Source organism: Torulaspora globosa, chromosome 1 (assembly GCF_014133895.1).
Source record: "Torulaspora globosa chromosome 1, complete sequence".
Lineage (NCBI taxonomy): Eukaryota > Fungi > Ascomycota > Saccharomycetes > Saccharomycetales > Saccharomycetaceae > Torulaspora > Torulaspora globosa.
Genome location: NC_050727.1, coordinates 629,076 through 654,396, shown reverse-complemented (window position 1 = coordinate 654,396; position 25,321 = coordinate 629,076). Strand labels below are relative to the sequence as shown.

General features: G+C 46.1%; 14 protein-coding genes and 1 non-coding gene across 15 annotated transcripts; 7 read left to right on the top strand and 8 right to left on the bottom strand.

Moving 5' to 3' along the window:
- Positions 1–227: 227 nt before the first annotated feature.
- TGL1 (sterol esterase) lies at positions 228–1,805 on the bottom strand (the record flags this gene model as incomplete). The annotated part of the gene is made up of 1 exon (XM_037281318.1): positions 228–1,805. One exon carries the CDS (start codon positions 1,803–1,805, stop codon positions 228–230), a length of 1,578 nt encoding a protein of 525 aa, XP_037137213.1.
- Positions 1,806–1,853: 48 nt separating this feature from the next.
- SDH3 (succinate dehydrogenase cytochrome b subunit SDH3) lies at positions 1,854–2,453 on the bottom strand (the record flags this gene model as incomplete). The annotated part of the gene is made up of 1 exon (XM_037281317.1): positions 1,854–2,453. One exon carries the CDS (start codon positions 2,451–2,453, stop codon positions 1,854–1,856), a length of 600 nt encoding a protein of 199 aa, XP_037137212.1.
- A 104-nt stretch (positions 2,454–2,557) lies between these two features.
- Positions 2,558–3,034, bottom strand: HG536_0A03540 (uncharacterized protein; the record flags this gene model as incomplete). The annotated part of the gene is made up of 1 exon (XM_037281316.1): positions 2,558–3,034. One exon carries the CDS (start codon positions 3,032–3,034, stop codon positions 2,558–2,560), a length of 477 nt encoding a protein of 158 aa, XP_037137211.1.
- Positions 3,035–3,240: 206 nt separating this feature from the next.
- SNF7 (ESCRT-III subunit protein SNF7) lies at positions 3,241–3,951 on the top strand (the record flags this gene model as incomplete). The annotated part of the gene is made up of 1 exon (XM_037281315.1): positions 3,241–3,951. The coding sequence occupies one exon, from the start codon at positions 3,241–3,243 to the stop codon at positions 3,949–3,951; it is 711 nt and encodes a 236-aa protein (XP_037137210.1).
- A 61-nt stretch (positions 3,952–4,012) lies between these two features.
- On the bottom strand, positions 4,013–4,969 carry SED5 (t-SNARE syntaxin; the record flags this gene model as incomplete). Its single annotated transcript, XM_037281314.1, has 1 exon — positions 4,013–4,969. One exon carries the CDS (start codon positions 4,967–4,969, stop codon positions 4,013–4,015), a length of 957 nt encoding a protein of 318 aa, XP_037137209.1.
- A 191-nt stretch (positions 4,970–5,160) lies between these two features.
- Positions 5,161–6,426, bottom strand: AAT2 (aspartate transaminase AAT2; the record flags this gene model as incomplete). The annotated part of the gene is made up of 1 exon (XM_037281313.1): positions 5,161–6,426. The coding sequence occupies one exon, from the start codon at positions 6,424–6,426 to the stop codon at positions 5,161–5,163; it is 1,266 nt and encodes a 421-aa protein (XP_037137208.1).
- A 964-nt stretch (positions 6,427–7,390) lies between these two features.
- On the top strand, positions 7,391–7,518 carry HG536_0Atrna1L. The gene is made up of 2 exons: positions 7,391–7,429; positions 7,474–7,518. It is a non-coding gene; the product is annotated as a tRNA-Leu (tRNA).
- A 173-nt stretch (positions 7,519–7,691) lies between these two features.
- ASI1 (putative ubiquitin-protein ligase ASI1) lies at positions 7,692–9,623 on the top strand (the record flags this gene model as incomplete). Its single annotated transcript, XM_037281312.1, has 1 exon — positions 7,692–9,623. The coding sequence occupies one exon, from the start codon at positions 7,692–7,694 to the stop codon at positions 9,621–9,623; it is 1,932 nt and encodes a 643-aa protein (XP_037137207.1).
- Positions 9,624–10,347: 724 nt separating this feature from the next.
- ADE17 (bifunctional phosphoribosylaminoimidazolecarboxamide formyltransferase/IMP cyclohydrolase ADE17) lies at positions 10,348–12,126 on the bottom strand (the record flags this gene model as incomplete). The annotated part of the gene is made up of 1 exon (XM_037281311.1): positions 10,348–12,126. The coding sequence occupies one exon, from the start codon at positions 12,124–12,126 to the stop codon at positions 10,348–10,350; it is 1,779 nt and encodes a 592-aa protein (XP_037137206.1).
- A 361-nt stretch (positions 12,127–12,487) lies between these two features.
- On the bottom strand, positions 12,488–13,102 carry RPL15B (60S ribosomal protein eL15; the record flags this gene model as incomplete). Its single annotated transcript, XM_037281310.1, has 1 exon — positions 12,488–13,102. The coding sequence occupies one exon, from the start codon at positions 13,100–13,102 to the stop codon at positions 12,488–12,490; it is 615 nt and encodes a 204-aa protein (XP_037137205.1).
- Positions 13,103–14,148: 1,046 nt separating this feature from the next.
- Positions 14,149–14,490, top strand: PKR1 (Pkr1p; the record flags this gene model as incomplete). Its single annotated transcript, XM_037281309.1, has 1 exon — positions 14,149–14,490. One exon carries the CDS (start codon positions 14,149–14,151, stop codon positions 14,488–14,490), a length of 342 nt encoding a protein of 113 aa, XP_037137204.1.
- A 174-nt stretch (positions 14,491–14,664) lies between these two features.
- On the top strand, positions 14,665–16,890 carry HG536_0A03460 (uncharacterized protein; the record flags this gene model as incomplete). Its single annotated transcript, XM_037281308.1, has 1 exon — positions 14,665–16,890. One exon carries the CDS (start codon positions 14,665–14,667, stop codon positions 16,888–16,890), a length of 2,226 nt encoding a protein of 741 aa, XP_037137203.1.
- A 467-nt stretch (positions 16,891–17,357) lies between these two features.
- On the top strand, positions 17,358–19,928 carry STO1 (Sto1p; the record flags this gene model as incomplete). The annotated part of the gene is made up of 1 exon (XM_037281307.1): positions 17,358–19,928. One exon carries the CDS (start codon positions 17,358–17,360, stop codon positions 19,926–19,928), a length of 2,571 nt encoding a protein of 856 aa, XP_037137202.1.
- A 171-nt stretch (positions 19,929–20,099) lies between these two features.
- On the bottom strand, positions 20,100–21,050 carry DLT1 (Dlt1p; the record flags this gene model as incomplete). Its single annotated transcript, XM_037281306.1, has 1 exon — positions 20,100–21,050. The coding sequence occupies one exon, from the start codon at positions 21,048–21,050 to the stop codon at positions 20,100–20,102; it is 951 nt and encodes a 316-aa protein (XP_037137201.1).
- Positions 21,051–21,873: 823 nt separating this feature from the next.
- RAD5 (DNA helicase RAD5) lies at positions 21,874–25,293 on the top strand (the record flags this gene model as incomplete). The annotated part of the gene is made up of 1 exon (XM_037281305.1): positions 21,874–25,293. One exon carries the CDS (start codon positions 21,874–21,876, stop codon positions 25,291–25,293), a length of 3,420 nt encoding a protein of 1,139 aa, XP_037137200.1.
- Between the last annotated feature and the right edge of the window lie 28 nt (positions 25,294–25,321).

Genomic DNA, 25,321 nt, shown 5'->3' with positions numbered 1-25,321 from the left:
ATACTAAATTTTGATCTTTTTAAAGTTCATATAGCATTGGGTATTTTTTTTGCCAAGCTGAAAGTGAAGACCTACTAAGCTGAAAGTTTCTAAGAAATAATGAAGAGAACAGTAAAATCATCCATTTGAATCCATCTATTGCCGTGAAGTTACGACTGCGTATTAAAAACAACAAAGCCAACTATTTATTCTCTAACGCCCGAATCTTTGCGAGGTTTGTAAGCGTTCTAGGATGAATGTAAATCATCGTAGAACAGATCGCTCAAAATTCTTCGTTCCCTCTTATGCTGCCTGAGCTCTTCGAGATGATCACTGCTATCCATGTACACAGATTCGCCGTCGGAGGCATGTTCCTTGAACTGCGTTGTCTCGTCACCATTCATGGTTAGTGACGAAGTCAAACCTTTGGGCACGAGGCTGAAGTGACCGACGCCTTGATTGTTGTCGATGAGAGGCAGCTCAAACGGTTCATCGAAAAATCGGATGAATTTGATCACCCTTGAGATGACTAGAGAGTCGACGTCGTGACCCCACAGAAGGTCCAAGTGTTCGTGGTTATCGACCTCGATGTCGAACACCGTTTTTGCCGGCAGAAGGTCCTTCATCGCCTCGATATCGACCAACGAGTCTACGCCGCCGTAGATCAGCAGGATGGGGATCTTGATGTTGGTCTTTGTTGGGAATGTGGCGATCTGGTATGGTCTGTAAAGAGAATTTATGATATCATCGGACTCCTCGAACATTTGGAACTTCTGCGACTGTAAGATTTGAAACCAATGCACGATAGACTTGACACTGGTTGTGGAGTAGAGTTTCGAGTAAGAGGCCAGTTTTTGTCTGGCGGTAATGTTCAGCGCCCGCCAGTTGAACAAGAACCTGTTACCGAAGTCGACAAGCAGGTTGAAGAGTTTCGGATGCAACGTGCGTTGCCACAAGACGGCCGTCGGCAGAACGATCCTATCGCCAAAGAAAAGATACATGAACCTCGGGGACGATTTTACCAAAGTATCGGCGATGCGGTTGTGCAGACCCCGGGGCGTCATAGCCGGCGAGATGGCAATGAACTGCGACACCTTCATGTTGAGCTCCTCGCTCAGCGAAAACGCTGCAAACATCTGTGCTGAGCCCTGCGAAAACCCAATACACACCAACTGCTCCACCTGCGTCCTATCCAGCACAAACTGAATCGAGTTCGGTATGTCAAAGAAGGCAAACTCGTCGATCGAGAAATCCCAGAACTTCCTCTGGTTCGGCAGTCGATGCAGATGCGCCGTGGAGTACTTGTTACCCCGGTTGTTGCCCATCCACACATCGAACCCGAGCTCGTGTAGCACCATAGGCAGATTCTTGTGCTTTTCGATATTACACACCCAAACGTCCGAACACATCAGCAATCCGTGGTGCAAATACACCACTTTCCCGTTGAATCTGCCCGTCTTCGGCTTGATGCGGTGCAAAGTCAGTATGTAGTTATCCTCCGTCCGGACCAGGTGGTCCTCCACCGATATATCAAACAGCCGGCACATCTCGTGGATCGTCGCCGCCCTCCTCAGCTTCTGCTCGATCGAGTGCTCATCCGAGCCCTCCGCAAAGTTTATCAACCATGTAAAGAACGACTTCACCGGCTGCGGTACCAGTCTGAGCGACAACGCCAGCACAGTCTCGACGTAAACCAGCACAATGATCACCGAATCCGTAATCGAGAACCTGCCGCGGAACCCCATCGCTACTTCACCGCCTTCTCCTGCGATATCTCCCTCCAGGGGTCCCATTTTTGTCGCTCTTATATATGCATTGCCAAGCATTTCCTGCTGCCTCTAACTACGGAGAAACATATGAATCGATAAATAACACTACCAAAATAGAAAGCTGGTGCCGGCAAACGCCGCGAACACCAACACAGCGATCCCGGTCCGGTTGACGCCCTTGATGGTCAGCTCCTTGCCCGTGTCCCACAGCAGATGTCTTATGCCGTTGCCAAAATGGAATGCAAACATGTATGCTGCGCTGCCCTTGATGGTCCAGTCAGCCCAGCGGGGCACTTTCTCCCTGTAGTATTCCTGCAGCTTCTCCGTGTTCAACCCGAGTCCAAACAGCGTCGACACGCCAAACGCCATTGTCACTGCAAAGAACGCGCTTCCCAACAGCACGCCCGTGATACGATGCAGCGACGAAAGATACCATGTAAGCTGCGGCTGGTAGATGGTCAAATGCGGAGACACCGGTCTGTTGCGTCTCTGAGCCACCAGGATCTCCTGCTCCTTCTGGAAACTCGTCTTGACCGTCTGCGAGTTGAACCTTCTGCTCAAAACGGCTCTGGAAGCCCTGGAAAACACCAGTCCCGATCTCACTGCCCCGCGAGTACTCCCGCTCAAGCCCAGCTGGCACAAAAACATCCTTCTCTGACACTCCTGGCTCCAAACGCCGTGCTGGTCATAACTGTTCCTTTCCATGTCTCTTTATATACTCCTGCTCATAATATACGTTTTTCCCCATAAGGAGCCCTGGTCCCGGGCCCTCGGATCCGATAAAGGAGATCGAAATCTCAACGCCAAGGCTAAGGCTGCTGCATCTGGGCCAGCACGTCTGTGAGCGTGTTCATCAGCAGGATGTCGTCGCTGGTCACCGCGGCCTCTGGGTCCTGGCCGGGGCCGGGCTCGAGCGACTTCTTCCTTCTCTTGCTCTTGCTGATCAGCAGCTCGTCCAGCGGCTGCTGCCGCTGGGGCTGCTCGCTGGCGAGCAGCCCGCTGTACACCTGGATCTCCTGCTTCAACCGCACGATCACCTTCTTCAGCTTGTCGTTCTCCTGCTTCACGGAGTCGTACTCGAGCTGCAGCCTCGCGGTCTCGAGCTCCTTCAGTCGTCTCTTGGTCTCCCTGTCCGCGGCAGGCGCCGCTGGCGTGCCAGCGGCCCTGCTGCCACCGCCGGCGTGTCGCCCGGTCGGCTCCCTGCGGTGGTCGAGCACCCACTGCTTCGAAGAGGTGATCCGCTGGTGTGTCGGCACTACGTGTGTGGTATCGGAAGGCGAGCCCATCGTCCGCCGCTGCAACCATACAACCTGGCTGTGTGGTCTGCCGATCACCGTCAAGACCCCAGCTTCTTTGTAGTTGGACTGTTTTTTGAGTGCCGTGATACGAGCGTTGTTAGCTGGCAGGCATAAGCGAAGAAGGGCTTAAGGACCGGTCGAGTTAGCAGCAGTTGCAGAGGTGATAAGGTCAGAGCAGCGAGATTTGGCTGGCGATGTTGTCGTACTTCTTTGGTGGATCGTCTGGTGGCGGAAAAAATAAGGACTTGCCCAAACTGGCTATTGTGGAGTTGAGGGAACAGATTAACTTGCTTACGAAGAAACAATCACATCTGCAAACGCAGATTCTGAAGCAGGAGAACGATGCTAGGGCTTTCCTTGCGAAGAACAATAAGAACCTGGCTAAGAATTCGTTGAAGAAGAAAAAAATTTATGAAGGCCAGCTGGTGAAGCTGGAAGGCCAGATGGAGACGCTGGAACAGCAGCTGTTTTCGATCGAGAGCGCGAATTTGAACTTGGAGACGATGAGGGCGATGAAACAGGGCGCCAAGGCGATGAAATCGATGCACAACGGGCTCGATCTCGACAAGGTGGACGAGACGATGGAGGAGATCAGGGAACAGGTGGAGCTCGGAGAGGAGATCAGCGATGCGATCTCGAGGCCCATGTACACGGGAGCCAACGAGGTGGACGAGGAGGAGCTGGACGAGGAGCTGGATATGTTGGCGCAGGAGGCTGCGTTGAGCGAGGCTCGTCAAACGTCCGGCGCGCAGAGCGTGTCGCTGCCCAGCGCTCCGCGCGAGAAGATACAGTCGAGCGAGAAGCAGGAGCCACGGCGGACGGAGCCGGTGCAGGAGCAGGAGGAGGAAGAGGAAGACGAGGACGAGCGTGCATTGAGGGAGCTACAGGCGGAAATGGGGTTATAGTATGTGTATATCTACTAATACATACAACTTTGTGATTTAGGCGCTGGGGTTCGGTGCGGGCTCAGTTGACCAGTACCCATATCACGAAAAACACAAAGATGATAAAGAAGATCTTGACTGCCAACCACCTATTGCTCTTTACTCTATCAAAGTATTTCAGTAGCTCTCTTTGCGCGCCGCTGATGTTCATGTCTATGTCGTCGACGTTGGCGTCTATTCTTTGGATCACTTCGCCTTGCTCTTGCACCATGGACGCCAGCTGTTGGAAAAGGTTGCCCACCTCCTGGATAGTGGACTCTATAGTCTCCACGGCCCGGTTCCTCTCTTGCAGATATTGGTTTGACGACATTTGGCCCTCTTCCATCAACAGGAGCTGTGAATCCTTTGGTATTGCAAGCTCGCCACCGCCATTCTGCGTGCCCTTCTCGTCTGTCTCTGCTATTACTGACGACATGAACGGGTTTGAACTATTGTACATCGATAAATTTGCATCGCTCCTGGCTTCGTCGTCTCGATCACCGTCCTTGGATCTCGAGATCTTTCCCCATCTGTCCCGATTGTTGATCTCCATCTGCTGTCTCTCTTCCAGCACATCTTTGAAAGCGCCTGATATGTTCCTCACTTTGGTGTTTAATAGGGTCATTACGTTCTTTGAGTGTTGTGAATCACTAGAGGAGTCTCGAGGCTGCTGTTGTCGCGACCTCTGCAGTTTGCTCAGTTCTACTAGACTCTGCTCTATGGCATATATCTTCCTCTTGATCAGAAATGATAGCTCAGCTATCTCCACGGGATTATCGTTAAACATCGGCTTCCGCTTGGCCAACATGGCCAGCTTCGATAACAGCTGGGCTGTAGATGAGATATCGTGGGCTATACCAGACGCCTTCAACTGGAACTCCGACGACTTCCCCGGTATCCCGTTGCTCTGCGGTTCTGCATGTCGTGAATTAGCATTGTGCCTCTTCTTGTAAACGAGCACACTCTTGTGAAATTCCGCCGATCGATCCCTTATGTCCATCCTGGAAGTCTTTGATCCAACTAGCACTCTTGAACAGGGACCGGCTACTGCAGCTCTCAGTCTGCTATCCAACTTCAAAGCCTCTTCTAGATCTCTTGCCTTGTTTACTATGGCGGTGCGCTTGCAGGGTAACCCTTCGAACAAAGAATAAGAACTATTTAGTGATAATTAAAGGTTGAAGAACTTGAGACTTAGAACTTGGAACTCGTAAAATGGCGAACCACTTCGTCGATGGCCTTAGCAACGTGTTCCACGTTACCTTGGTTCAAACCGGGAATCGATGCCCTGCCTGAGGCATCCATGTAGACGGCATGTTGAGCTTCCAATCTCTTGACCATCTCCGGAGTTAGCCCAGTGTAGGAAAACATACCACACTGATCGACGATGTGATCCCAGTTTCCAGGTGTGTTCAATTGAACCAGTTTTTCTCTGAGCTCATGTCTCATCTTGGTGATTCTTGAAGACATAGTTATCATGTCCTTGTGCCATTGTTCAGTCAGCTCTGGTGTGTTCAAAATCTTGGAAACGATCTTAGCGCCGTAAGCTGGGGGGTTCGAGACCTCGCTTCTAGTGATCTTAGAGAGCTGCGAAGCGATGGCCTTGTTGACTTTAGAAATGTCAACGGTAGAATCGTCCTGCTGTGGAATGACCACGTGGAAACAACCAACACGCTCACCATACATGCCGACGTTCTTGGCGAATGATTGGCATACAAACACTGGCGACACCTTGGCCAGTTTCTCAACGCCAAGACGGATCGCGAAAGCGTCTCTGTCGAGGCTACCGGAAGCAAACCCTTGGTATGCAGAGTCGAACAGTGCTATGTGGTTTTTCGAGGCAATGGCCTCTAAAATAGCCGGCCATTGCTTCTCGGCTGGATCCAACCCGGTAGGGTTATGGGCGCAGGCGTGCAGCAATACCACAGATCCCGATGGCGCGTCCTTGATGGACTCTAGAAATCCGTCCAAGTCCAAGCTCTTTGTCGAGGCCTGCCAGTAAGGATATGGCACAGTTTTGATGCCTTGGCTCTGGAAAATGCTCTTGTGATTTGCCCAGGTTGGCTCAGAGATGTACAATGGCCTACCGGCCAGAAAAGTTGACAAAAACTTGGCAGCCAAATGCAATGCACCCGTACCGGAGAGAGATTGCACCGAAACGACTCTGCCCTCGTTCAAAGCATTACTGTTTTCACCAAAGATAATCCTGGCCGCTCCAGCAGCCAACTCCGGTAAACCATTGATACCCAGGTACTCATGATTGTAGTTTGGGTCTTGTTGAATCAATTGTTCAGCGGATCTAACACTAGGAAGGACCCAAGGTTTGCCATTGTCATCTCTGTACGCACCAATCCCCAAATCAACTTTAACAGCTCTGGAGTCTTGAGCTAGCCTTTGTCTAATCCCGAAAAGAGCATCGGGCGGAAGCTGTTCGATGTTATTGAAAAGTGTCTGGGACATGTCGGTTCGAACTAAGCTGATTCAACACTTGAAAGTGAACGGTCTGTTCAAATACTGCGTCAGTGAAACTTTTAATTCGAGGATGAGCTTTTAATTAAGCCTTGAAAGAGTCATAGCGAAGAAACAAGTCACGTGGAATTCGCTACCTGCTGCCTTAATGCATCTTTTAGTCTACGTGGTCTTCGCAATTCGGTTTAGAATGAGATTTGAGCTCATTGCATGTCCCTGTGTGCTTATTAAGTTCTGGCAAGTCCGTGGTATGTAGTGTCTGAGAATTTATGTTTTCGTGTTCGGAGTTCAAATTGAAAAATATGTCTGTCGCTAGCGACACTAAATAGAAGGAGCAAAAGTGAAGAGCGGGAAATGAGCATTTCGCTACGTCAACTGCAATTTGTTTAACAGCATAGCACATGTTGTGCGGCGTTTGGATATTGCGAGATCCATGTAAACTGCAAAATATATAGCTACGACGATCATGGCCGTCTGAAGCTTTATGAATGGTTTGATGAATTGATACTTGTATTATGTAGCGATAAAAATGGTTACAGATGACAGAGCAAGAGGAATTGTTGCGAGATATTGTCTTTCATCAATAGCAGAAAATAAAAGCTTTTCCCTGTAATAGTATGAGATGGATATACCGGCTCGACAAGACAAGATTGAGAGCCTGGCCAAGTACGTGACTGACTAAGACATAGGTCCATGACCGATATAGGAGAACCATATATCGGGCCTAAGCCTCGAGTGGCGAGTTGACGAGAACTCCAAATGAAACATATAAAAGGGACCCAGTTGAGAGCTATTAGAGAGCCAACCAGGTCCAGAGAAGCAGATTCAATAGGATACAAATAGTTGTCAGTAATAAGTATTTGAACAAACTATCACAAGCTCTAATTACAGGACCAACCATATCAACCCTCGAATAATACCGTAACGTATTATTACATTCCCGAAAGTTTAATATGGTTGTTTGGCCGAGCGGTCTAAGGCGCCTGATTCAAGAGTCGGTTCGATTCTTGTGTGCAGCCAAACTGCATACCTTGGAATTCTCAGGTATCGTAAGATGCAAGAGTTCGAATCTCTTAGCAACCATTATTTTTTACCTTCAGAGACGACCTCGTATACTTCAAGCTTATTAAGCTGAATTCAACTGCTACCTGTGGGAACCACTCTGGCAGTGTTTAGGGTAGTGTCTGTATAACTCTACTACGAAAGCGACGATCGCCAACAGTGCGAATCACCAACAAGTTCAGAGGTTATAGAACATGAATGGCACAGCGAATCAGGGGTCGCTTGTTGGTGCCTTTTCATATCTCAATCAAACAGCTCATTCACTCGTTCCGGAGACCGTAATATTCAGCTCATTGATAAATTACCCCTATAGAATCGCATTATCAGTGCTTAATGCCACAAGACTTCAATATGAGCAAGCTGTCGCTTCCGATGAACTGATCCCAAGTTTGGAGTCCGTAGTGGATACCATTGGTTATTTCTTCAGCAGCTACGCCGTTGCCAGTTTCGTTACTGCTTTGATATTGAATAGATTTGTCATTATGGCCTCCCTGCGATCCAATACCGCTAGAACATCGTTGCCTCTTTGGTCAAAATTTGTTTTACATCTTTCAGCTCTGGTGCCGCTTTTCTATAATGTGATCCAGACTTTAAACCAAGTTGGAATAATAGAGGTATTTCCCGCGATGGGATTTCCATTTTACTTGGCACGAACTTTTACGATATTTGCATGGTCCCACTGCGTTGAGACCTTCATTACAACAACTACAAATTCGAAGCCGTTGGAAGAATCTGACTATACAATTTTCGAGCTCTCAGTCCAATTCTATTACCTATCGCAGAGGAATTTGTATTTGACTATGGCGCCCGAATACCTTTCTGATTGCCTAATGGCGCTTTTGGGTAGAATCTGGATCCATATAGTGGAGATGTTCAATCTCAGGAAACACAGATTGGCGGGTAGTACTGTATTAAACATAACTAACATCATTTTTTTGATATATCAAGTCAAGACACATGGATTTGATTCTATCCCAGTGTCAACGAGATATAGACATTTTCCCAAGATATTTTCCCTTTTCTTAATAGTAATGTCAGTGGCCACCTACGCACTAGCCTGCTTGGTGAGAAAAAATCCCTTTGGAAACCAGGAATATGACACTAAGGAGTTGCAGTTTCATTCGTTTATGCACAATTGGTGGAATCATTTAAATTGTACAGGTGAGGAGGAATTCTCTCATGTTGTGAACAAGTTAGCCCTTCTGCTGTGTAACGGTAACGAGTCCATGAACAGGGGAATCCATAGAGAATATTCTTCCCTTAATAATCCGGCTGACATTCACCGCAGCTATATGATCAGCGGCTACCTTAACAAGGTCAGCACCATTCCGGATGACATGGATCAAAAGGACCCGGGGACAGATAAGCAGTTACAAAGATTAGGAGCTCCATCAATAATTTCCAAGCTAAAAATAAGTTACAGTCTTGTGAAAGCAGCGTTTACATTTTTCTTCAAGCGTAAGTGGCTAGAAAAGCGACAGGTGCAAGAAAAGTCAGCGAACACTAATAGATCCGAGAGATCTAGGGACCTTAATAAATTTATCACAGAAAGAAATTATGCCAGGTTCTTGACAAAGCCAGAATCAGACCGCAATCACGGCGAGGAAACACCGCTGCTTCCAGAAGAAGATTACTCTGAGGACTATCTTCCGGATTTCGAGACAAGTGAAGATGAAAGTGAAACAGACACTATCGGCCCTGATAACTCCGAAGAACAAGCCGAGGAAATGCTTCTCAGCACCACTGCACCAAAAGAAATGGAGTGGTTTATGGCCATCTGGCCGATACTCAAAGTGCAGCTCGCGGAAGATCGTAGACTAACGAGGTCGCAATACGCGGCCTCCAGTCCAGCGGATATAATAGCCGAGGTAGTTTCCCAGAAAAGGCAATGCGCCTCAGCTACCGCAGGATCGACAGATGAAGACATGTTAGGGGACAATGATGAGGAAGATTCCCGTTCAAACTGCGTGGTTTGCAGGATAAACCCACGCAATATTGTGTTGTGGCCCTGTACCTGCTTCGCACTATGTGAAGAGTGCAGGATTTCCCTAGGATTACGAGGGTTTAATTCCTGCGTATGCTGTCGTACAGAGATTCATGGCTACAGCAGGCTCAACAACGTCTAACTCGGCTGAAGCATACCATCCAAGTAAGCCCTTGTTATATAGAAGATCTATCATGAAACCGGGTAATGATTAAATTTTTCAAAACTGCTTGCTTATAAAAAGCGATGAAGTTGGGCATCACCTACTAGACATAACAACTTCAATACTAAAAAACCATAGACTTGTGTTAATCAATCCTAAGGAGGGGGGAGCTGTATTGCTTCTTGTTTAGCAAGACCGATACGTGTGTTCCTTGCTATTGTTGCTTAACCTTCCTTAATTTGATTAACAGTTCGGCGCTCGAGAGGCAGAGTCTCAAGGAATCTATAGGCTATTGACTGAAGCTTCTCCTCCGATTCTTCGGGATTGGGGTTTTGAGTCGCTTTGGTCATATACGTCTTTGATTGTTGCCATTATGTATATGGATGAGACAGAAGCAGCCCCGTCGACAAGTCCTTTAGATTAAGTAGAGTGCACGATTTTGAGCTCTTCTACCACTTGTGGTAGGATCGAGCTCAATCGTCTTTGTTGTCGCTCTACCGCAGTATATTCCTGAACACTGTGAAGACCCTAGCTGGTCGATTATCACTTGGGTAAAACCATACTGCAGACATGTTCGTAGAATCTTGTTAAGATAATAAATGAAGCTCCTTTGGAAGCGTCGAGGTAGTCTCGCATTTTTCATGATGATAATTAAAACATATTATAAAACTAGGAAAGTTCAGATACAGAGGGATCCGACTATTCAATGGTGGAACAAACGAATTGGATTCTCCACGTAGACTAGATTGAAGGAATCCGCAGCGCTAAAGACAGCCTTGTCCATGACAGAGCCAGAAGGAGCAGCAATGTATTTAACACCAGATCTAACGGCTCTGTAGACGTTGTCTGGGAATGGGAAAAAAGCGTCAGAGGACAATGAAACGTTGGTCAATTTGGAAGACCACTCCTTTCTCTCTTCTGGGGTGAAAGGAGCCGGGATCTCTTCGAATTTGGATTCGTATTCGGACTTCTCTGGTTCTTCGGTTGGGATTTGACCAGTGACAAACAAATCAATAGCGTTTGATTTTTCTGGTCTCTTAACGCCCTTAGCCCATTTGATGCCCAAGACTCTTGGATGTTGTCTGAACCACCAGTTATCAGCTTTATCACCAGCCAATCTTGTACAGTGAATTCTAGATTGTTGACCAGCACCCAAGCCGATCACCATACCATTCTTTGCGTAACAAACAGAGTTGGATTGAGTGTACTTAAGAGCGATGGTAGCCACAGTCAAGTCAATTACGGCTTGTTCAGTCAAGTTTTTGTTAGCAGAGACGATTTCGCGGAAGGAAGATTTGTTGATGATTGCGTCGTTTCTCTTCTGTTGCAAGTTGACCCCGTAGACCTGCCTTGTCTCTATCGATTCTGGGATGTAGTTTGGATCGATCTGCAAGACACAGTACTTGCCACCTTTCTTCTTCTTCAGGATTTCCAAAGCTTCTGGTTCGAAGCCTGGAGCGATGATACCATCGGAGACTTCTCTAGAGATGATCTTGGCGGTTGGGATATCGACAATGTTGGATAGAGCGATCCAGTCGCCGAATGAGGACATTCTATCAGCACCACGAGCCCTGGCGTAAGCAGCTGCCAATGGTGACAAGTTCTCGATATCAGAGACGAAGTAAACTTGCTTCTCCACATCCGACAATGGGACACCCACGGCAGCACCAGCTGGGGAGACATGCTTGAAAGAAGCGGCAGCTGGCAAGTTCAAAGAGGCCGACAATTCCTTAACCAAAGGCCAAGAGTTCAAAGCGTCCAAGAGGTTGATGTAGCCAGGAGAGCCTGAAAGAACCTTGAAAGGTAAGCTATCCTGCTGAGAGACATAAGCCTGAGCTGGCTTTTGATGTGGGTTAGCACCGTAACGTAGCGGCAATTGAGCCACACCTTCGGAATACTGTTTTCTGAAGAAATCAGAGATGGCTGCGTCATAATCAGCAGTGTGTTCAAATGCCTTCAAAGCCAATCTGTTTCTCAATTCCTGCGAAATTTCGCCATCCTGGCTCAACTCAGAAAGGAAAGTGGAGTAATCAAGCGGATCGGACAGGATGGTCACTCTGGCATGGTTCTTGGCAGCGGCTCTCAAAAGCGTCACACCACCAATATCAATCTCCTCCACGGCTTCCGCCACAGTGACGCCCACCTTAGCAACGGTTTCCTTGAAAGGATACAAGTTACAAACCACGAAGTCTACCTTATCGATATTTTGCTTCTTCAAATCTTCTTCATCACTCTCCAGATTTCTAGCCAATATACCACCATGGACTGCTGGATGTAACGTCTTCACTCTCCCACCCAGCATCTCAGGAGCATGCGTAATGGACGAGACGTCGTCCACGGGGAAGCCGGCTTCACGAACCATACGGGCCGTACCACCAGAAGCAAGGATACGGACATTGTTCTCGGCCAAACCTTTAGCCAGGTCCAACAAACCGGTCTTATCGTAAACGGACAAGATTGCTGTCTTCTTGTAATCAGTCATTATAAGAATGCAAAAGTGCTAATGGTGATACTATCGAAGAATTGAACCAATTCAACTAACACAAACCACAGAAACTTTAGTCAGTTTGAAATCACTGAACTTTTTTCTCTTTCTTATTATCCCTTCCTGTGATAAAAATTTGTACGTTCACAAACCGGCAACAAATTACAATGACAGTAAAGATGGGAAATTATTCAAATTTATTAGCAACAAGAGTCAAAAGGCCAGGTAAAACTGGCAACTTGGGCCCAAGCTAGGATCCCAGCCAGTCTTTCCAGGATTGCACAGCTCATTAAAAAAAAAAGGTTTGTTTAAAAGATTAGCTAGTATAAAAAACTTGTTAAAAAACTTAACAAACCGATTATTTTCTGTATCTCCACAAGGACAAGGTGTTGTGCTTCTTCCAGATCTTTCTTCTACCAGACTTGGTGTTGTTGAATCTGTGACCCTTGTTGATACCTCTGGACTTCTTACCGGTGGCAGTCAAACCCCTAGCCTCACGGTGCTTGTGGACTGGGTTGCAGATCCAGTTGTAACGAGCATCTCTTCTGACAGCCTTGTGAGAAGGATCAACAAGAATGACTTCGAAGTACTTGTAGGTGGAGTCCTGGTTAACCCAGTAGGAGTTTAGAACTCTCAAGTTAGCAGCACGACGACCAACTCTTTCCTCAGCGGTGGCTCTCAAAGCTCTTTGGTATTTCAATTCGTTGACACCTTGATTGGTTGGCTTACCGTAAGTGGCACCCTTTGGCACAGGTCTCTTTCTGTTACCACGTCTAACTCTGACACGGTAGATAACGAAACCTTGCTTGGCCTTGTAACCCAGTCTTCTAGCCTTGTCTGGTCTAGATGGTCTGGAGGCCCTGTGGATGACGTTCTTTTGTCTGTATTCCCAGACTCTGATTCTCTGCAAGAATCTGAGAACATCAGATTGCTTCTTTCTCTGCAATTCTTCCAAATACTTGTAAGCACCCATTGCTACTGCTGTTGACGATTTGTCCTGTTGATACCTCTTTAAAAAAACCTCCTGGAGACGCAGCAGAAGCTCTCTTCTAGTGCTATGATGTTATATATATCATCTCGAGACGACGACGACGACACCGGCCGCTCATCGCATCCTTGAAAAATTTTCAAAGTTGCGTGGGTCGTTCCAGGAATTTCACATCATACCACACGATGAATACTATTTTACCCGGCCTGGAACTAGCCGCGATCCGAAAATAGCTGCGCACGTGGTCTGGACAGAAAGGGGAAATCTGAAACATCCCTTTTTCGCAGTCATCTCGCGTCACTGCCCTCCCTGTTTCAGATTTGCCGCAGACGTCTAGCGGGGGTTGCTAGCACTTTGAAGGAGGCTTGGCTTTCAACCAGGCTTGGCGTTTTTCTTTCATGCTGGCAATGTCCCGATCCGGTAATGTGATTACACTCAGCAAAACGCGAGCAAGATGAAAGATCGATCTCGAAGCCCTATATAAGGTGCTCTCTCTTCCAGTATCTAGCCGATATTGTTACGAATTGCAATATTGATAACCCAACAAATCATTCCCATCCAACCATCACAATGACTTCTTCTTCCGCCAGCACAATGAGTAACTTGGTTTCCGCCAGCAACGTTGCAGCTTCGTCTGTTTCATCCCTATCGTCCAAAGCCTCCTCCGTCAGTTCCTCCATCTCTTCCAAGGCTTCCTCTGTCTCTTCTTCCGTCTCCAGCAGCAGCAGCAAATCTGCCAGCTCTTCCAAGAACGATGCTGCCGGTATGGTCGCTCACCCAATCTCCTGGAAGTTCGGTGCTGCCATCGTGGCTCTAATGGCAGGCTCCTTTGCTCTGGGTGCTGGTATCTAAGCTGGCGGTCTTAGCATTGTCTCCATAAACGGGTATTTACGTTTGTACTTTAAACGAAGAATAAATAAATTAGGGTCACCCGGCCGTTTTTTTGCATGGTTCGGATTTGATCTTCATAGTAATGCTGTGAAGAGGCCGATGAGTTTGGGCACGGTTGAAGACATATCGCGGGTGTGAGAATGGCGAATTTCTTTGTGGCCCTCTGGGAGAGCATTTTCCAACCGGGAACCACGCCGCAACTCATTGTGGCTACCCATGTTTCGTTCATCGCGCTTCTGAGTACTCTCATCTGGCTGATCTACGCTACGAAGGGCAATGTCCATTTCTATGCCCTTTTCATCATTGCGTTATGTCTGTGGGTCTGTGTCATATGGTTTATTCGCGAACTGAAATCGGTGGATCTCAAGAACAACGAGCAATTGGAGGGCTCCATCAAGCAGGAGCCTGCCGAAAAGAAGATCGCTTCTGCTGCCGAGAAGGAACAACCAAAATCCTCAACTATGAGATCAAGAAAACTGTAGTAAACTGTGTAGCATGTAGAGATAGTCAATCGTTGGTCTCAGAATCAACCATCTGCTTTCTTTACGTTTTTATCTGTATTTAAGTGTATATTTTTCTGGCGTCGGGTTTTCCATGGCTACGTTAGAAGGCCTGTATTTTACATAGCAGATAAATTTGGCACAATAAGGGCTAATATGGATGCTGGAATGTCTGCTATGACCTCTTCGAGAGGCCAAATGCGAAGAGATCTTCTCCAGAGTGACGTAGGTAATATCGATGTTTCTCAGGAGATACCGAGAGGACCTCCGCAGCCACGGCAGCCATATCCAAGAATGCAGAATCGAATGCCCCAGCAACAGCCGTATTCCGGTGGACCTTGGCCCGAAGAAACGGAGAGGAGAGCTTATTCGCTGAATCAAAAATCTTTATCGAGTTTTTTCAGACACAAGGGACCCAAGATGCATCATGGCAGGAGTAAAGGCGGTTTTGGTGGTAAGGAGGAAGATGAGGAGGTGATTGTGGATGATAGCATGTCGATGATGACGTATAACGACATCAGGACTTCCGGCAATAAGGGTGGTGAAAGATACGGCTATGGGGGCGATACAGCACCTATAATTCCGACTTTGGTGACCAGAGAACATAGCAATATGAACAACGTCGAGTACAGGAAACATCTGACAGCACAGAAGAAATCTGCAATGAATGCGATGGCAAGAGCGCAGAAGACACCAAACGACGCCCGATCCATGTCTTTGCAGGGCTATAGCAGCGTCAATCCAATGAGACAGCCGAATCAAATGTACCCGGGGTTTCTAGCACCGCCCCCTTACGCTGGCGATCCATCACGTCCGATGATGCATCCACCGGCTCAGCCCGAAAGAGGTACGTTTTACGGCCCCACAAACCATCGGCCCATGCCTGGGGCGGTTGGCGGACCGCGTGCCATGTCACTCATGTCGCCCAATGTAAGACCTCCAAACATGAGGCCGGGTGTAAATAACTTCCAACCGCGGCCCCAGCAACAGGCCTACGGACAACCGCATGGTTTGTCGTCAGATAACTTGCCACCGCAACCTGTGAAGGCAGCCCCAACCGCTAGAGACGATACGAGAGGTCAATTGAACGTCATACAGTTGTCTGCCCCGCAGCAGAAGGACTTGAGAGAGAAGGAACGGCTTCTGGCAGAGAGAGAGAGAGAACTGTGGGAGAAAGAACGGGTGTTCAGAGAGCAGGAAGCTCTCATAAGGCAAGAATTGACTCAGAAGGAGAAAAAGACAGAACTACCAAAGGAAGAGCAGGCTTCTGGCCAGCAGAGGTTGGCCGTGGACAAAAAGGATATAGACCTTGATCCATCTCCGACGCTAGAGAATGGGCTGCGATCGCTCTCCGTGGATGACCACAGTACGACAACCAAGGTCGATTTGCATAACAGAGTTTCAATGGGAACGTTCGTGTCAGTTTTCAGTGATTCTCCGGAGAAGCGAAGGCTTGCGAATCCGAGTGGAATGTACCAGCTGGAGGAAAAGAATAGGAGCATGTTCGTTACTGCCCAGGAGTTCCCCACAGCAGGACAACATGATCCCACTGAGGCGCTCGCTGAAGATAAAGACGCTTCTTTGAGAGATGATACTCTAACTGAAATGGCAAGCACAGAGAGAAGAGCAAAACGCTCCTCTATGATAAAAGCCAAAGAGTTTTTGAGGAAGCTATCAACGAGCAGCTTGAACAAGGAAAACGACTCTCAAATAGCTCTGAATAAGAGCTCCAGTCGCCTGAGTATGAACAGCATACCGAATTCAGAATCTTCTCATTATACATTGGTGCGCAACAGAGAAGGCGGCCCAGCACTGGGAAGATACAAGAACAATGGGAGCGAAGACAGACTTGCGAAAAGTTCTGAAGCGCAAGACGATCCCGACGCATTTATATTCGACAACACATTAGGGAAACCTTATGTGCCAAGTTTCGCCGAAGAGGATGAGCTACTTGAGATAAATAAGTTCAAAACTATCACGATCTCGGGGGAGCAGCTGCATATTCTATCTGAAAACAAAGAGTTGATGAGTGAGCTAACACTCGTTTCCATGGAACTAGCAGAATCAATAAAAAGAGAGACTGTACTTGAAGAACAACTGAAGAACTCCAATGAAGCTACCCAGGGGGAAAATCCATTCTCTTTAGCAGACTTCGAGACTGAACTGCGCAAAAAGTCATCCAAGATTGTAGAACTTATTCAACAGCTGAACAACGAGCGTCTGAAGAGGTTTATCGCCGAAGAGCAAGTTTTGCTGACGGAAAACGGCGCTAAGCCTAGCTCCATCGAACTTCTACAGAAGATATCCGCATTAAACGATCAACTAGCACTGAAAGACGCTGAGGTATCACAGCTTAAAGACCAACTGTCAGTAAGTAAGTAGAAATCATTTGGTACGTGACACTGCGCATTTGAAGAAAAAAATCAAGCCCAGTATGCAATCTACACTATATATGATATAGTAAGTCAATAAGACACCCTTGCCATAAAGAAGGAAAGAAGGCTCATATAGAGCTTAGAGAGACCCTTTGCAATGTTTGGCAAGAAAAGAAGAGCTGGTATGTTTGCTATTTTTACCTAATGGGTCTCATGGGTTATTTACCTCCAGACTTTTCGCATGCTGAATTTTTCGTCAAGCACCGAGCTTAGCTTTTTCAGGCGCGTCAGTGCCAGTAAATGGTGTCGCCCAATTAAGGATGCAGTCCCAGCTTTTGTGGCATATTGATCCTGCAGCTCACTTGATTGGAGATAAAGAGAGAGAAGTTTGTGAGATTCTGGATAAAATCGTTCACAGACCTTTGGGAAACCTGACATCTTGCTAGCCGGCCATCATCAGAAAACTAACAGAAGATGATTTTACCTTTAGATTTCGACGAGGATGAGGGATACCGTGATTTTAGACCTCGTGTTCCCAAGAGACAGAGGCTTCCGCCAGTTGTGCAACTTTGCAAGGAAATGATGCCAGATATCAGAACAATTGGTGAATCGGTCAAGGCATTTGAAGAGGACATCAAATTTTTGAGTGATGCCATAGTCAACGAGTATGGACACGAAGACTATTTTAACAACGCCTTGTTAAAAACGTTCCGTGCTGTTGTTCTCGAGCAGCCTCATAAGCAGCCTGCTATCGCTCTCTTAACCATGGTAGTGAACGGTAGAAACGAGGTGGCTGCCAAGAGCGTGATCAATTACTTCTTCGAGGAATTGCAGAATTGCTGTAAAGAGAGTATTGATGAGAATTTCGAAGTGAGATCAAATGAGACGGGACCTTGGAACAAGGCTAAACTGTTACTTAGATTCCTGTCGCTATTATCGCCAATTCTCTTAAAGGATGACCCGTTAGGGCTCTACCAGAAGTTTTTTCAGTTAAGTGTTGAATTGAATAAGATGGAGGGTTCGAAAAGAAATGCTTTGTCGGAAGAACTTTACACAAATACATTGTTGAACATTCCTTACTTATTTTTCTTCAACAGAGAAGATGAAAATCTCCAAAATAGAGTGGAAGAGATGATCTCTTTTGTCGAAAGCGAATACGAAGTCAAAAAGACTGATATTAGTTTGCTGAAGGAATACAACAAGAATAGTCCGTATGAAAGCTACGAGTTAGTAGAAGGCGTCCTGTCAAATGTTAAGCGTGCATTGGCGAACAATATGGAGCAGCTTTCTCGCTTGTTCCCTGACTTGCGACATCTATTACCAGAGCAAAAAAATGAACATGGGTTCAACGAAGCCTTCGAATTGCCTTCGGCGGAAATTCTGAAACCTTTCAGTGGGCTTGATATGGGTTTCGGCTCTGTTGACAGCATGTGGAAGAATCCTAGGTATGCCTTCCACGTTTATTTGCCAAATTCTGCAGGTGATTTTGAGACAGTCGTCCCAGTGACTACCTATGCAGGCCAACTACTTAACGATATTATTATTGATATCACAGAAAGCATGGAATTCAATAGAAAAGAGGTGGCAAGACAAGTGATTACGTTGGACTTATTTTTCAAACCTGGCATCTTCGCCGAGCCAGGTGAATCAATTGCTCAATTGGCCGCAACGTACGAGGAGAACCCCTTGGCCACGACCTTCAAGATTGAGGACCTTGCTATCGAAACAATTTTGGGCCTGATTTTTAAACTGCCAGATGTATCTCAGCCATTTGCTTATTTTTACACTCTCTTGGTTGAGATTTGTCAAAACTCTCCAAAGGCTATTGCGCCGGTTTTCGGTCGTGCTTTCAGATTCTTTTACAACAATTTGGATAATCTCGACCTAGAGCTAAAGTCCAGATACCTGGATTGGTTTTCAATTCAGATGAGTAACTTCAATTTTTCATGGAAATGGAAGGAGTGGGAAGATGATTCAATTAGGTTTGGTAAGAGCTTTTACTGTGCGAAATTAAATTTTGCTAAAAATCTGATCCGCAAGGAACTTCGACTAACTTCCAATACTTTGGATGTCGAAGATAGTCTTCCAGAGGAGTTCAAGAAATATCTTGATAGTTCTTATGTTCCACGAGAACAAGTGCACGAATTTTACCAATCTCTGTTCTCAGAAGCGCATGTCGTCGACATCGAGGAAATTAAGAAGAACTCGCTATATTTCATGCAGGAGTCTGTGCCTTTCCATGAAGAAGTCCGCCAGATTTTGGACTACATTCATAAAGCCAACGATGTGAGGGAAGTCATAGAACTGGAAACCATTTTAGACGATATGAAGCAGAAATACGGTGCAGTAATCCGTGATTTCGATCGTTTTGTTATTGTATTGTTAGTTCAAACTGTTGTCTATTCTGGGAGCAGATCGCTGTCGCACGCTAACAAATATATTTCTGACTTGAAGGATGATATGGCAACAATCTTCGGAAAGCTGCAGATGGACAACGATGCTAAGGAGTTTTTAACTGTGGAAGCTGTCCTGAGGTTTTGGAACTCCAATTCTCAAAACGGTTTCCTTATTTCTGACGCCTTTAAGCACGCAGGATTGATCAAGCCTGAAGCGATATTTGCTTTCTCCTTCACGGAATACGACAATAAAAACAACGGCTTAGTTGACGGAACGTCGATTGAGTCAACATTCAGGAATCTATCACAGCACTCAAATAATGTCGAGTGCCTTGAGTACGTTTTCGAGCGTCTTTGTATCATTACTAATGAAACCATCGCCCAACTACAGGTTCCAGCAGAAGAGGAAATTGTCTGTCCCACAATATCTGATGATATGGAAATAGATCTGGAGGAAGAACTGCCCAGATTGGATTTGATCTGGAAGTACGAAACGTCAGTGAGCTTCATCAAAAGTATACTAAGAAAATACGCTGCTCAATATAGGCCTCTGGCAGATAAACTAAGAGAGGGTTTGAGTACCGCTGTTCCTCATCAACAAACGAGAAATCAGTTTTTGACCTGGATCGATGAGATTTACCAGATCTAGAAACGATGTTTTCCAGAAAGGAATCAAAGCGACAAGCCAGGGCCTAGGCTAATACGAATTCTGGTGCATCGATCGTCAAAGCGCACAGGGTGCGTCTTAAATTACATAGAACTATCCATATATGGTGTTGTAGTCAGGCAAGTGTTGTTTGCGGGTTTGGCATATGGAAGCTCAATGACCAGAATGAGAGCTAGTGGACGTCGGTTTGATAAAAGACCGGCCGGTAAAAGTCCTTCTCAAGACCGATGAAGAATCCGCGTATGGCACGTAATCGAATTTGTCGGACTCATTATTGAAGTAGCCAGTAGGGGTCCTTGAAATCTTCCTTTCCCAATCTTCGTCATCAACGTTAAACTGAAGTCGCGATGTGGTGTTAATCTGTTTCAAATGGGGCAATTTCTTATCCATCGTCAGCGAAATATCCACAAAATATATCGCCAGCGATACGAAATCGACAAATTGGGATCTAGTTACTTCTTCGTTGGAATACCGCATCATTTCGTAAATATCAATGAGCTTTTGAGCATTTTCCATTTGGAACTTATCTTCCGTATCCATAAACTGGTTTCTCACTACATCGGAAAATGTTTCATCCAATCCCATCTTCAAATCCGCATTATTGAGAAAAATACCTTGATATTTCAGTCTATCAGCAACGACCTTGATACAACTTGCGTAGTTTAAATATTCGGGAAACAACTTTTCATACGCCTTATCATCGCATCGTATTGGAGGCTCCATACCAGCGTGTATAACAGGATCTTTAGGTCGCTTGAACAAAGTGCTTAGTTCTCTAGACCTCTCCATGTTTGTCAAGACCAACTTCCGACTCCCCCGGTGCGGAAGATCGCCTGGCGCAAAGGGCAAGTACCACCTCGGTATGTGCTGTTTGCAACTCCTGTAAAATATGATTCTTGCAACGATTATAATAACACAAGCGACTGCAAAGGCGACCAATGCTCCCACAACAATGAAAGTATTCCACGCATTGTTGAAAGACTCGGCAGCTTGAGCGATACAATCAATTGGTAGCACGATTGAGAAGCCCACGAGAAAAACCATAGCAATAGCTATGGACCCCCTGTAAATCCAGAGTCGCCATTTCACCACGTAGCTCTTCATTTGACTCTAAACAGATCGCTCTATGGAGATGTGCCACAGTCCAATCCGGCAGCCAAGCTCATATCTCTTGAGTGCAATGAACAAGCACCCTTCAGATAACTTATTTGCTAGCTATCTATGAGGTCTCATTGTTCAAAGTAGTTATAGGTTTAGCTTGCTAGCTAAGGATTACCCGCATATGGCGGGTAACAGATCCGCTAAAAGCCGCTGTTCATTTAAAGCTGGGCGGCTACCGCCCAGCTTGACGATCATTTGCCACCACTACAAATGTGAGTCAGTGATTTCTAGAAGTTATAGTGCAATCTGATACGTTGGTCGGCCTTGCACAAGTTCCAATATGTTGAGTTGAAACAGTGAGAGGGGTTATATGAGCGGCAAGATGTGCTCTTGCCATGAATGGCGCAAGTCTTGGGCTTTGAGCAGCATGGGGAAAAGCAGGAGGTCTTCAGGCTCTGCATTTGCTTTTCAGGCAGATTTGAACCTCATCTCTCGAAACGCATCTTCGCTACGACAAGAACAGAACGGTTTAAGAGGCAACAGACCTCTTGAAGGAACATTACGCTACCGCAAAGCAATGATAGGAAGATCTTCTCCTGATAGACGTTAAGCTGACGTCAGGGTAGAAGTTTGATTCACCCTTCATATTCAGTCTTTCTGATTGTTACCCTTCTTGCAACGCGTACGGGTACGTTTATCGCCGATCAACGCGTTAACCGCGTTGATTCAGATGGTGGCAAGTTAATGTTGGCCATAGCAGCAGATTAGAAGTACGGAAATAGTCTCGGATGATGATCTATGCTCGTGAAAGAGTGTATCAGTCGAAATGAGTACGGATGAAAAGGAAGAGAGGAAACGATTTTTTAGGGACGAGCTTGAGTCGTCGCAAGAAAGTCTGCCCAAGTTCAATCAGGTACTGGAGGATAATAAGTCCTTCCTCTTCTCAAACGGCGAAGCTGAAGAGGCTACCGCAAACGGAGTCAGCGAACATGTAGAATCAAGAGATGGGAACGACGATAATGTAGTTTCACAGAACGTCAGCAAGCTGAGAAACATAGTACCAGACATTTCGCTTGAGATGGCGATTGGTCTATGTAAGCAATACGCTCATTCTGGAGATGTAATTTCAAGCGCTATCGGTCACTATTTTGAGGAGGCATCGAAAGCAGGGAACTTGTCAAGCCCTTCAAGGAAATCTCTTCCCGAGTCTTTGACAACTCCAATATTCGAAATATCACAACAATCAGTGTCTCCTGAGCCTGCTGAGAAGAACACCAGGTATCCTTCGCCGAAGAGGCTGAAGCCTTCAGTAAGCTGGAAAAGATTCATTGGATCACTGCAAATGAACGTTATGGCGACCAGACCAACGTTGAAGCCCCTCAAGTATGGATCAGAGCTGAGTATAGCGAAGCCAGCCGGAGAAGTGAAGTTATCAAAGCTGTACGACGCATCTGGTCACAAAAAGTCAGCTTTTGCAGCTTACGTCAAAGTTTTTGATGCTCAGCATAACCGTGAGCTTGGTAGGATACCAGAGAATATTGCGCAAATCCTTTATCCACTTATGAATATTGATGATTTTTTCTTCGAGGCAACGATGGTGTTTTGTGACAACAAGAGACTAAGCATAGGTGATAGTTTTATTGTACAGCTTGATTGCTTTATCACATCAGCACTTTTTAACCCAACCACATCGTCATTTCACAATACTTCCTTTGCTAAAAACTCGCGAGCGCGAACATGGGAGGGCAGTCAGACGATCGTCGAAACACAGGAGGAGTTAGAGCATAGATCTAGACGTACAAGTTTGTTGGCTTTGTTTGACAGATTGCGCATAGCACCTTACACTGAGGAGAAAGAAAGAGGAGTCGGAGAGACGGAGATTATTGATCTGGAGAGTGAAGGAAGCTGGTCGGAAGCTAGAAAGGATGGAACCATAAAGCAAGGTCAGGAAACAAATCACCAAGATGAGACTCTAAACTTAAATCAGCTTAAGCTATTTTATAATGCCACGCAATCAGTTGAAGCACTCGAGAAGCTACCTGAATATGAGCCCTCCAACGATGTGTTCAAGCTGAATCTGAGACGCTACCAGAAGCAGGGTCTAGCATGGATGCTGAAAAGAGAGCATGCCTACGATAAACTTTCAGCATCAAGTGAAGTCGAAGGCGTTAACGAAAACACCATGAACCCTCTATGGAAGCAGTTTGAGTGGCCAAGAGATATGTCCTGGGCGGCTCAACGATCAAAAAAGAGCCAAGAACGAGAGTTTAGTAGTAATGAACGTTTCTTCTATGCAAACTTGCATACCGGCGAGTTCTCAATGGACAGGCCAGTGCTCAAGACCATGACAAAAGGTGGAATCCTCTCAGATGAGATGGGTTTGGGTAAAACAATTTCTGCTTTATCTTTGATTCTCTCAGCTCCCTTCGATGCAAAATATTTGGCCAACAAGAGCGGTATGTTCGAAGAGGCAAGCCGGGATTCCTCTCGGAAGCCATATGCAGCCAAAACGACCCTCATTGTCGTTCCAATGTCCCTTCTGACCCAATGGGGTTCGGAATTTGAGAGAGCGAATAATGCGGCAGATTTTTATTGCGAGGTATACTACGGAGGTAACGTTAGCAGTTTAAAAACCCTGCTAACAAAAACAAAGAATCCTCCAACGGTGGTATTAACAACTTATGGGATCGTCCAGAGTGAATGGAGTAAAATTGGTAAAGGAAAGAGCTTGCACCAGAATGAAGGCACATCTGGTCTTTTCTCAATAGATTTTTACCGTATTATTATTGATGAGGGCCATACCATTAGAAATAGGATGACAGCCACATCGAAAGCAGTACTACAGTTATCCAGCAAATGCCGGTGGGTTTTAACAGGAACTCCTATTATCAACAGATTAGATGATTTATACAGCTTAGTCAAATTTCTGCGACTGGAGCCTTGGTCGCAAATCGGATACTGGAAGCTGTTCGTATCGGAGCCGTTCGAGAGAAAACAGTTCAAACAGGCATTTGACTTGGTCAACGCAATCTTAGGACCTGTGTCCCTGAGAAGAACGAAGGAGATGAGAGATGCAGACGGAAAAAAACTGGTTGAACTGCCACCTAAGGAAGTTATCGTGGAGAAAATTCAATTCAATACGTCACAAGAGAAAATATACAAGTACTTTTTGGACAAGGCAGAGAACTCAGTTAAAACAGGACTTGCTCATGGGGACCTGCTCAAAAAGTATTCCACTATATTGGTTCACATATTAAGGCTAAGGCAGATTTGCTGCGACGCAGCATTATTAGGATCTCAAGATGAAAACGATGAGGATTTAAGAGACGGTGCACAACAGTTTAATGAATCAGTTAATGTAGAAAGCATTTTAGGAAACTCAGAGGACAGCTCCCAGCCTAAAGACGACGGAGACATTAGTGACGTTATCACTCAAGTAGCTGAAAAGTACAGGTCGAAAGACAGCTTCGAAAGCCTTGAGTGTTCAATCTGCACTACAGAATCGATCAATTTAAAATCGGCTGTGTTCTTAGAGTGCGGTCATGCCTTTTGTCAGCCTTGTATTGAGGACTATTTGGATTTTCAGAAACAGAAGAAATTGGAGATGAGGTGTCCCAATTGCAGGGAACTATTCAGGACTAAGTTTCTGTTGACTCTATGTCAGGACAGTGAGGGCAACTTCACTTTTGTACCTTACAATGAAAGCTCAAAGCCTGCTAAAATTCTGGCATTACTCAAGCATTTAAAATTATTACAGGACACAGCCGCCGGCGAGCAAGTTGTTGTTTTCTCGCAGTTTTCGTCTTACCTGGATATACTTGAACGTGAGCTCTCAAACGCTTTTCCTCCGAACGTGGCCAAGATTTACAAGTTTGACGGTAGGCTGAACCTAAAGGAGAGATCCAGTGTACTCCAGGAATTCTCAGTCAAAGATCTCAGTCGGCAGAAAATTCTCCTGCTGTCTCTGAAGGCGGGCGGAGTTGGTTTAAACTTGACATGCGCATCCCATGCTTTCATGATGGATCCTTGGTGGTCGCCCAGCATGGAGGACCAGGCTATCGATAGAATACACAGAATCGGGCAGACGAATAACGTCAAGGTAATACGGCTTATTATGGAAAACAGTATAGAGGAGAAAATGCTTCACATTCAGGAACGCAAGAGAACTATCGGAGAAGCAGTGGACGCTGATGAAGATGAGCGGAGGAAAAGAAGAATCGAAGAAATTAAGATGCTCTTTGAATGAGATAATTATGCAGAATTTCGATAAACCC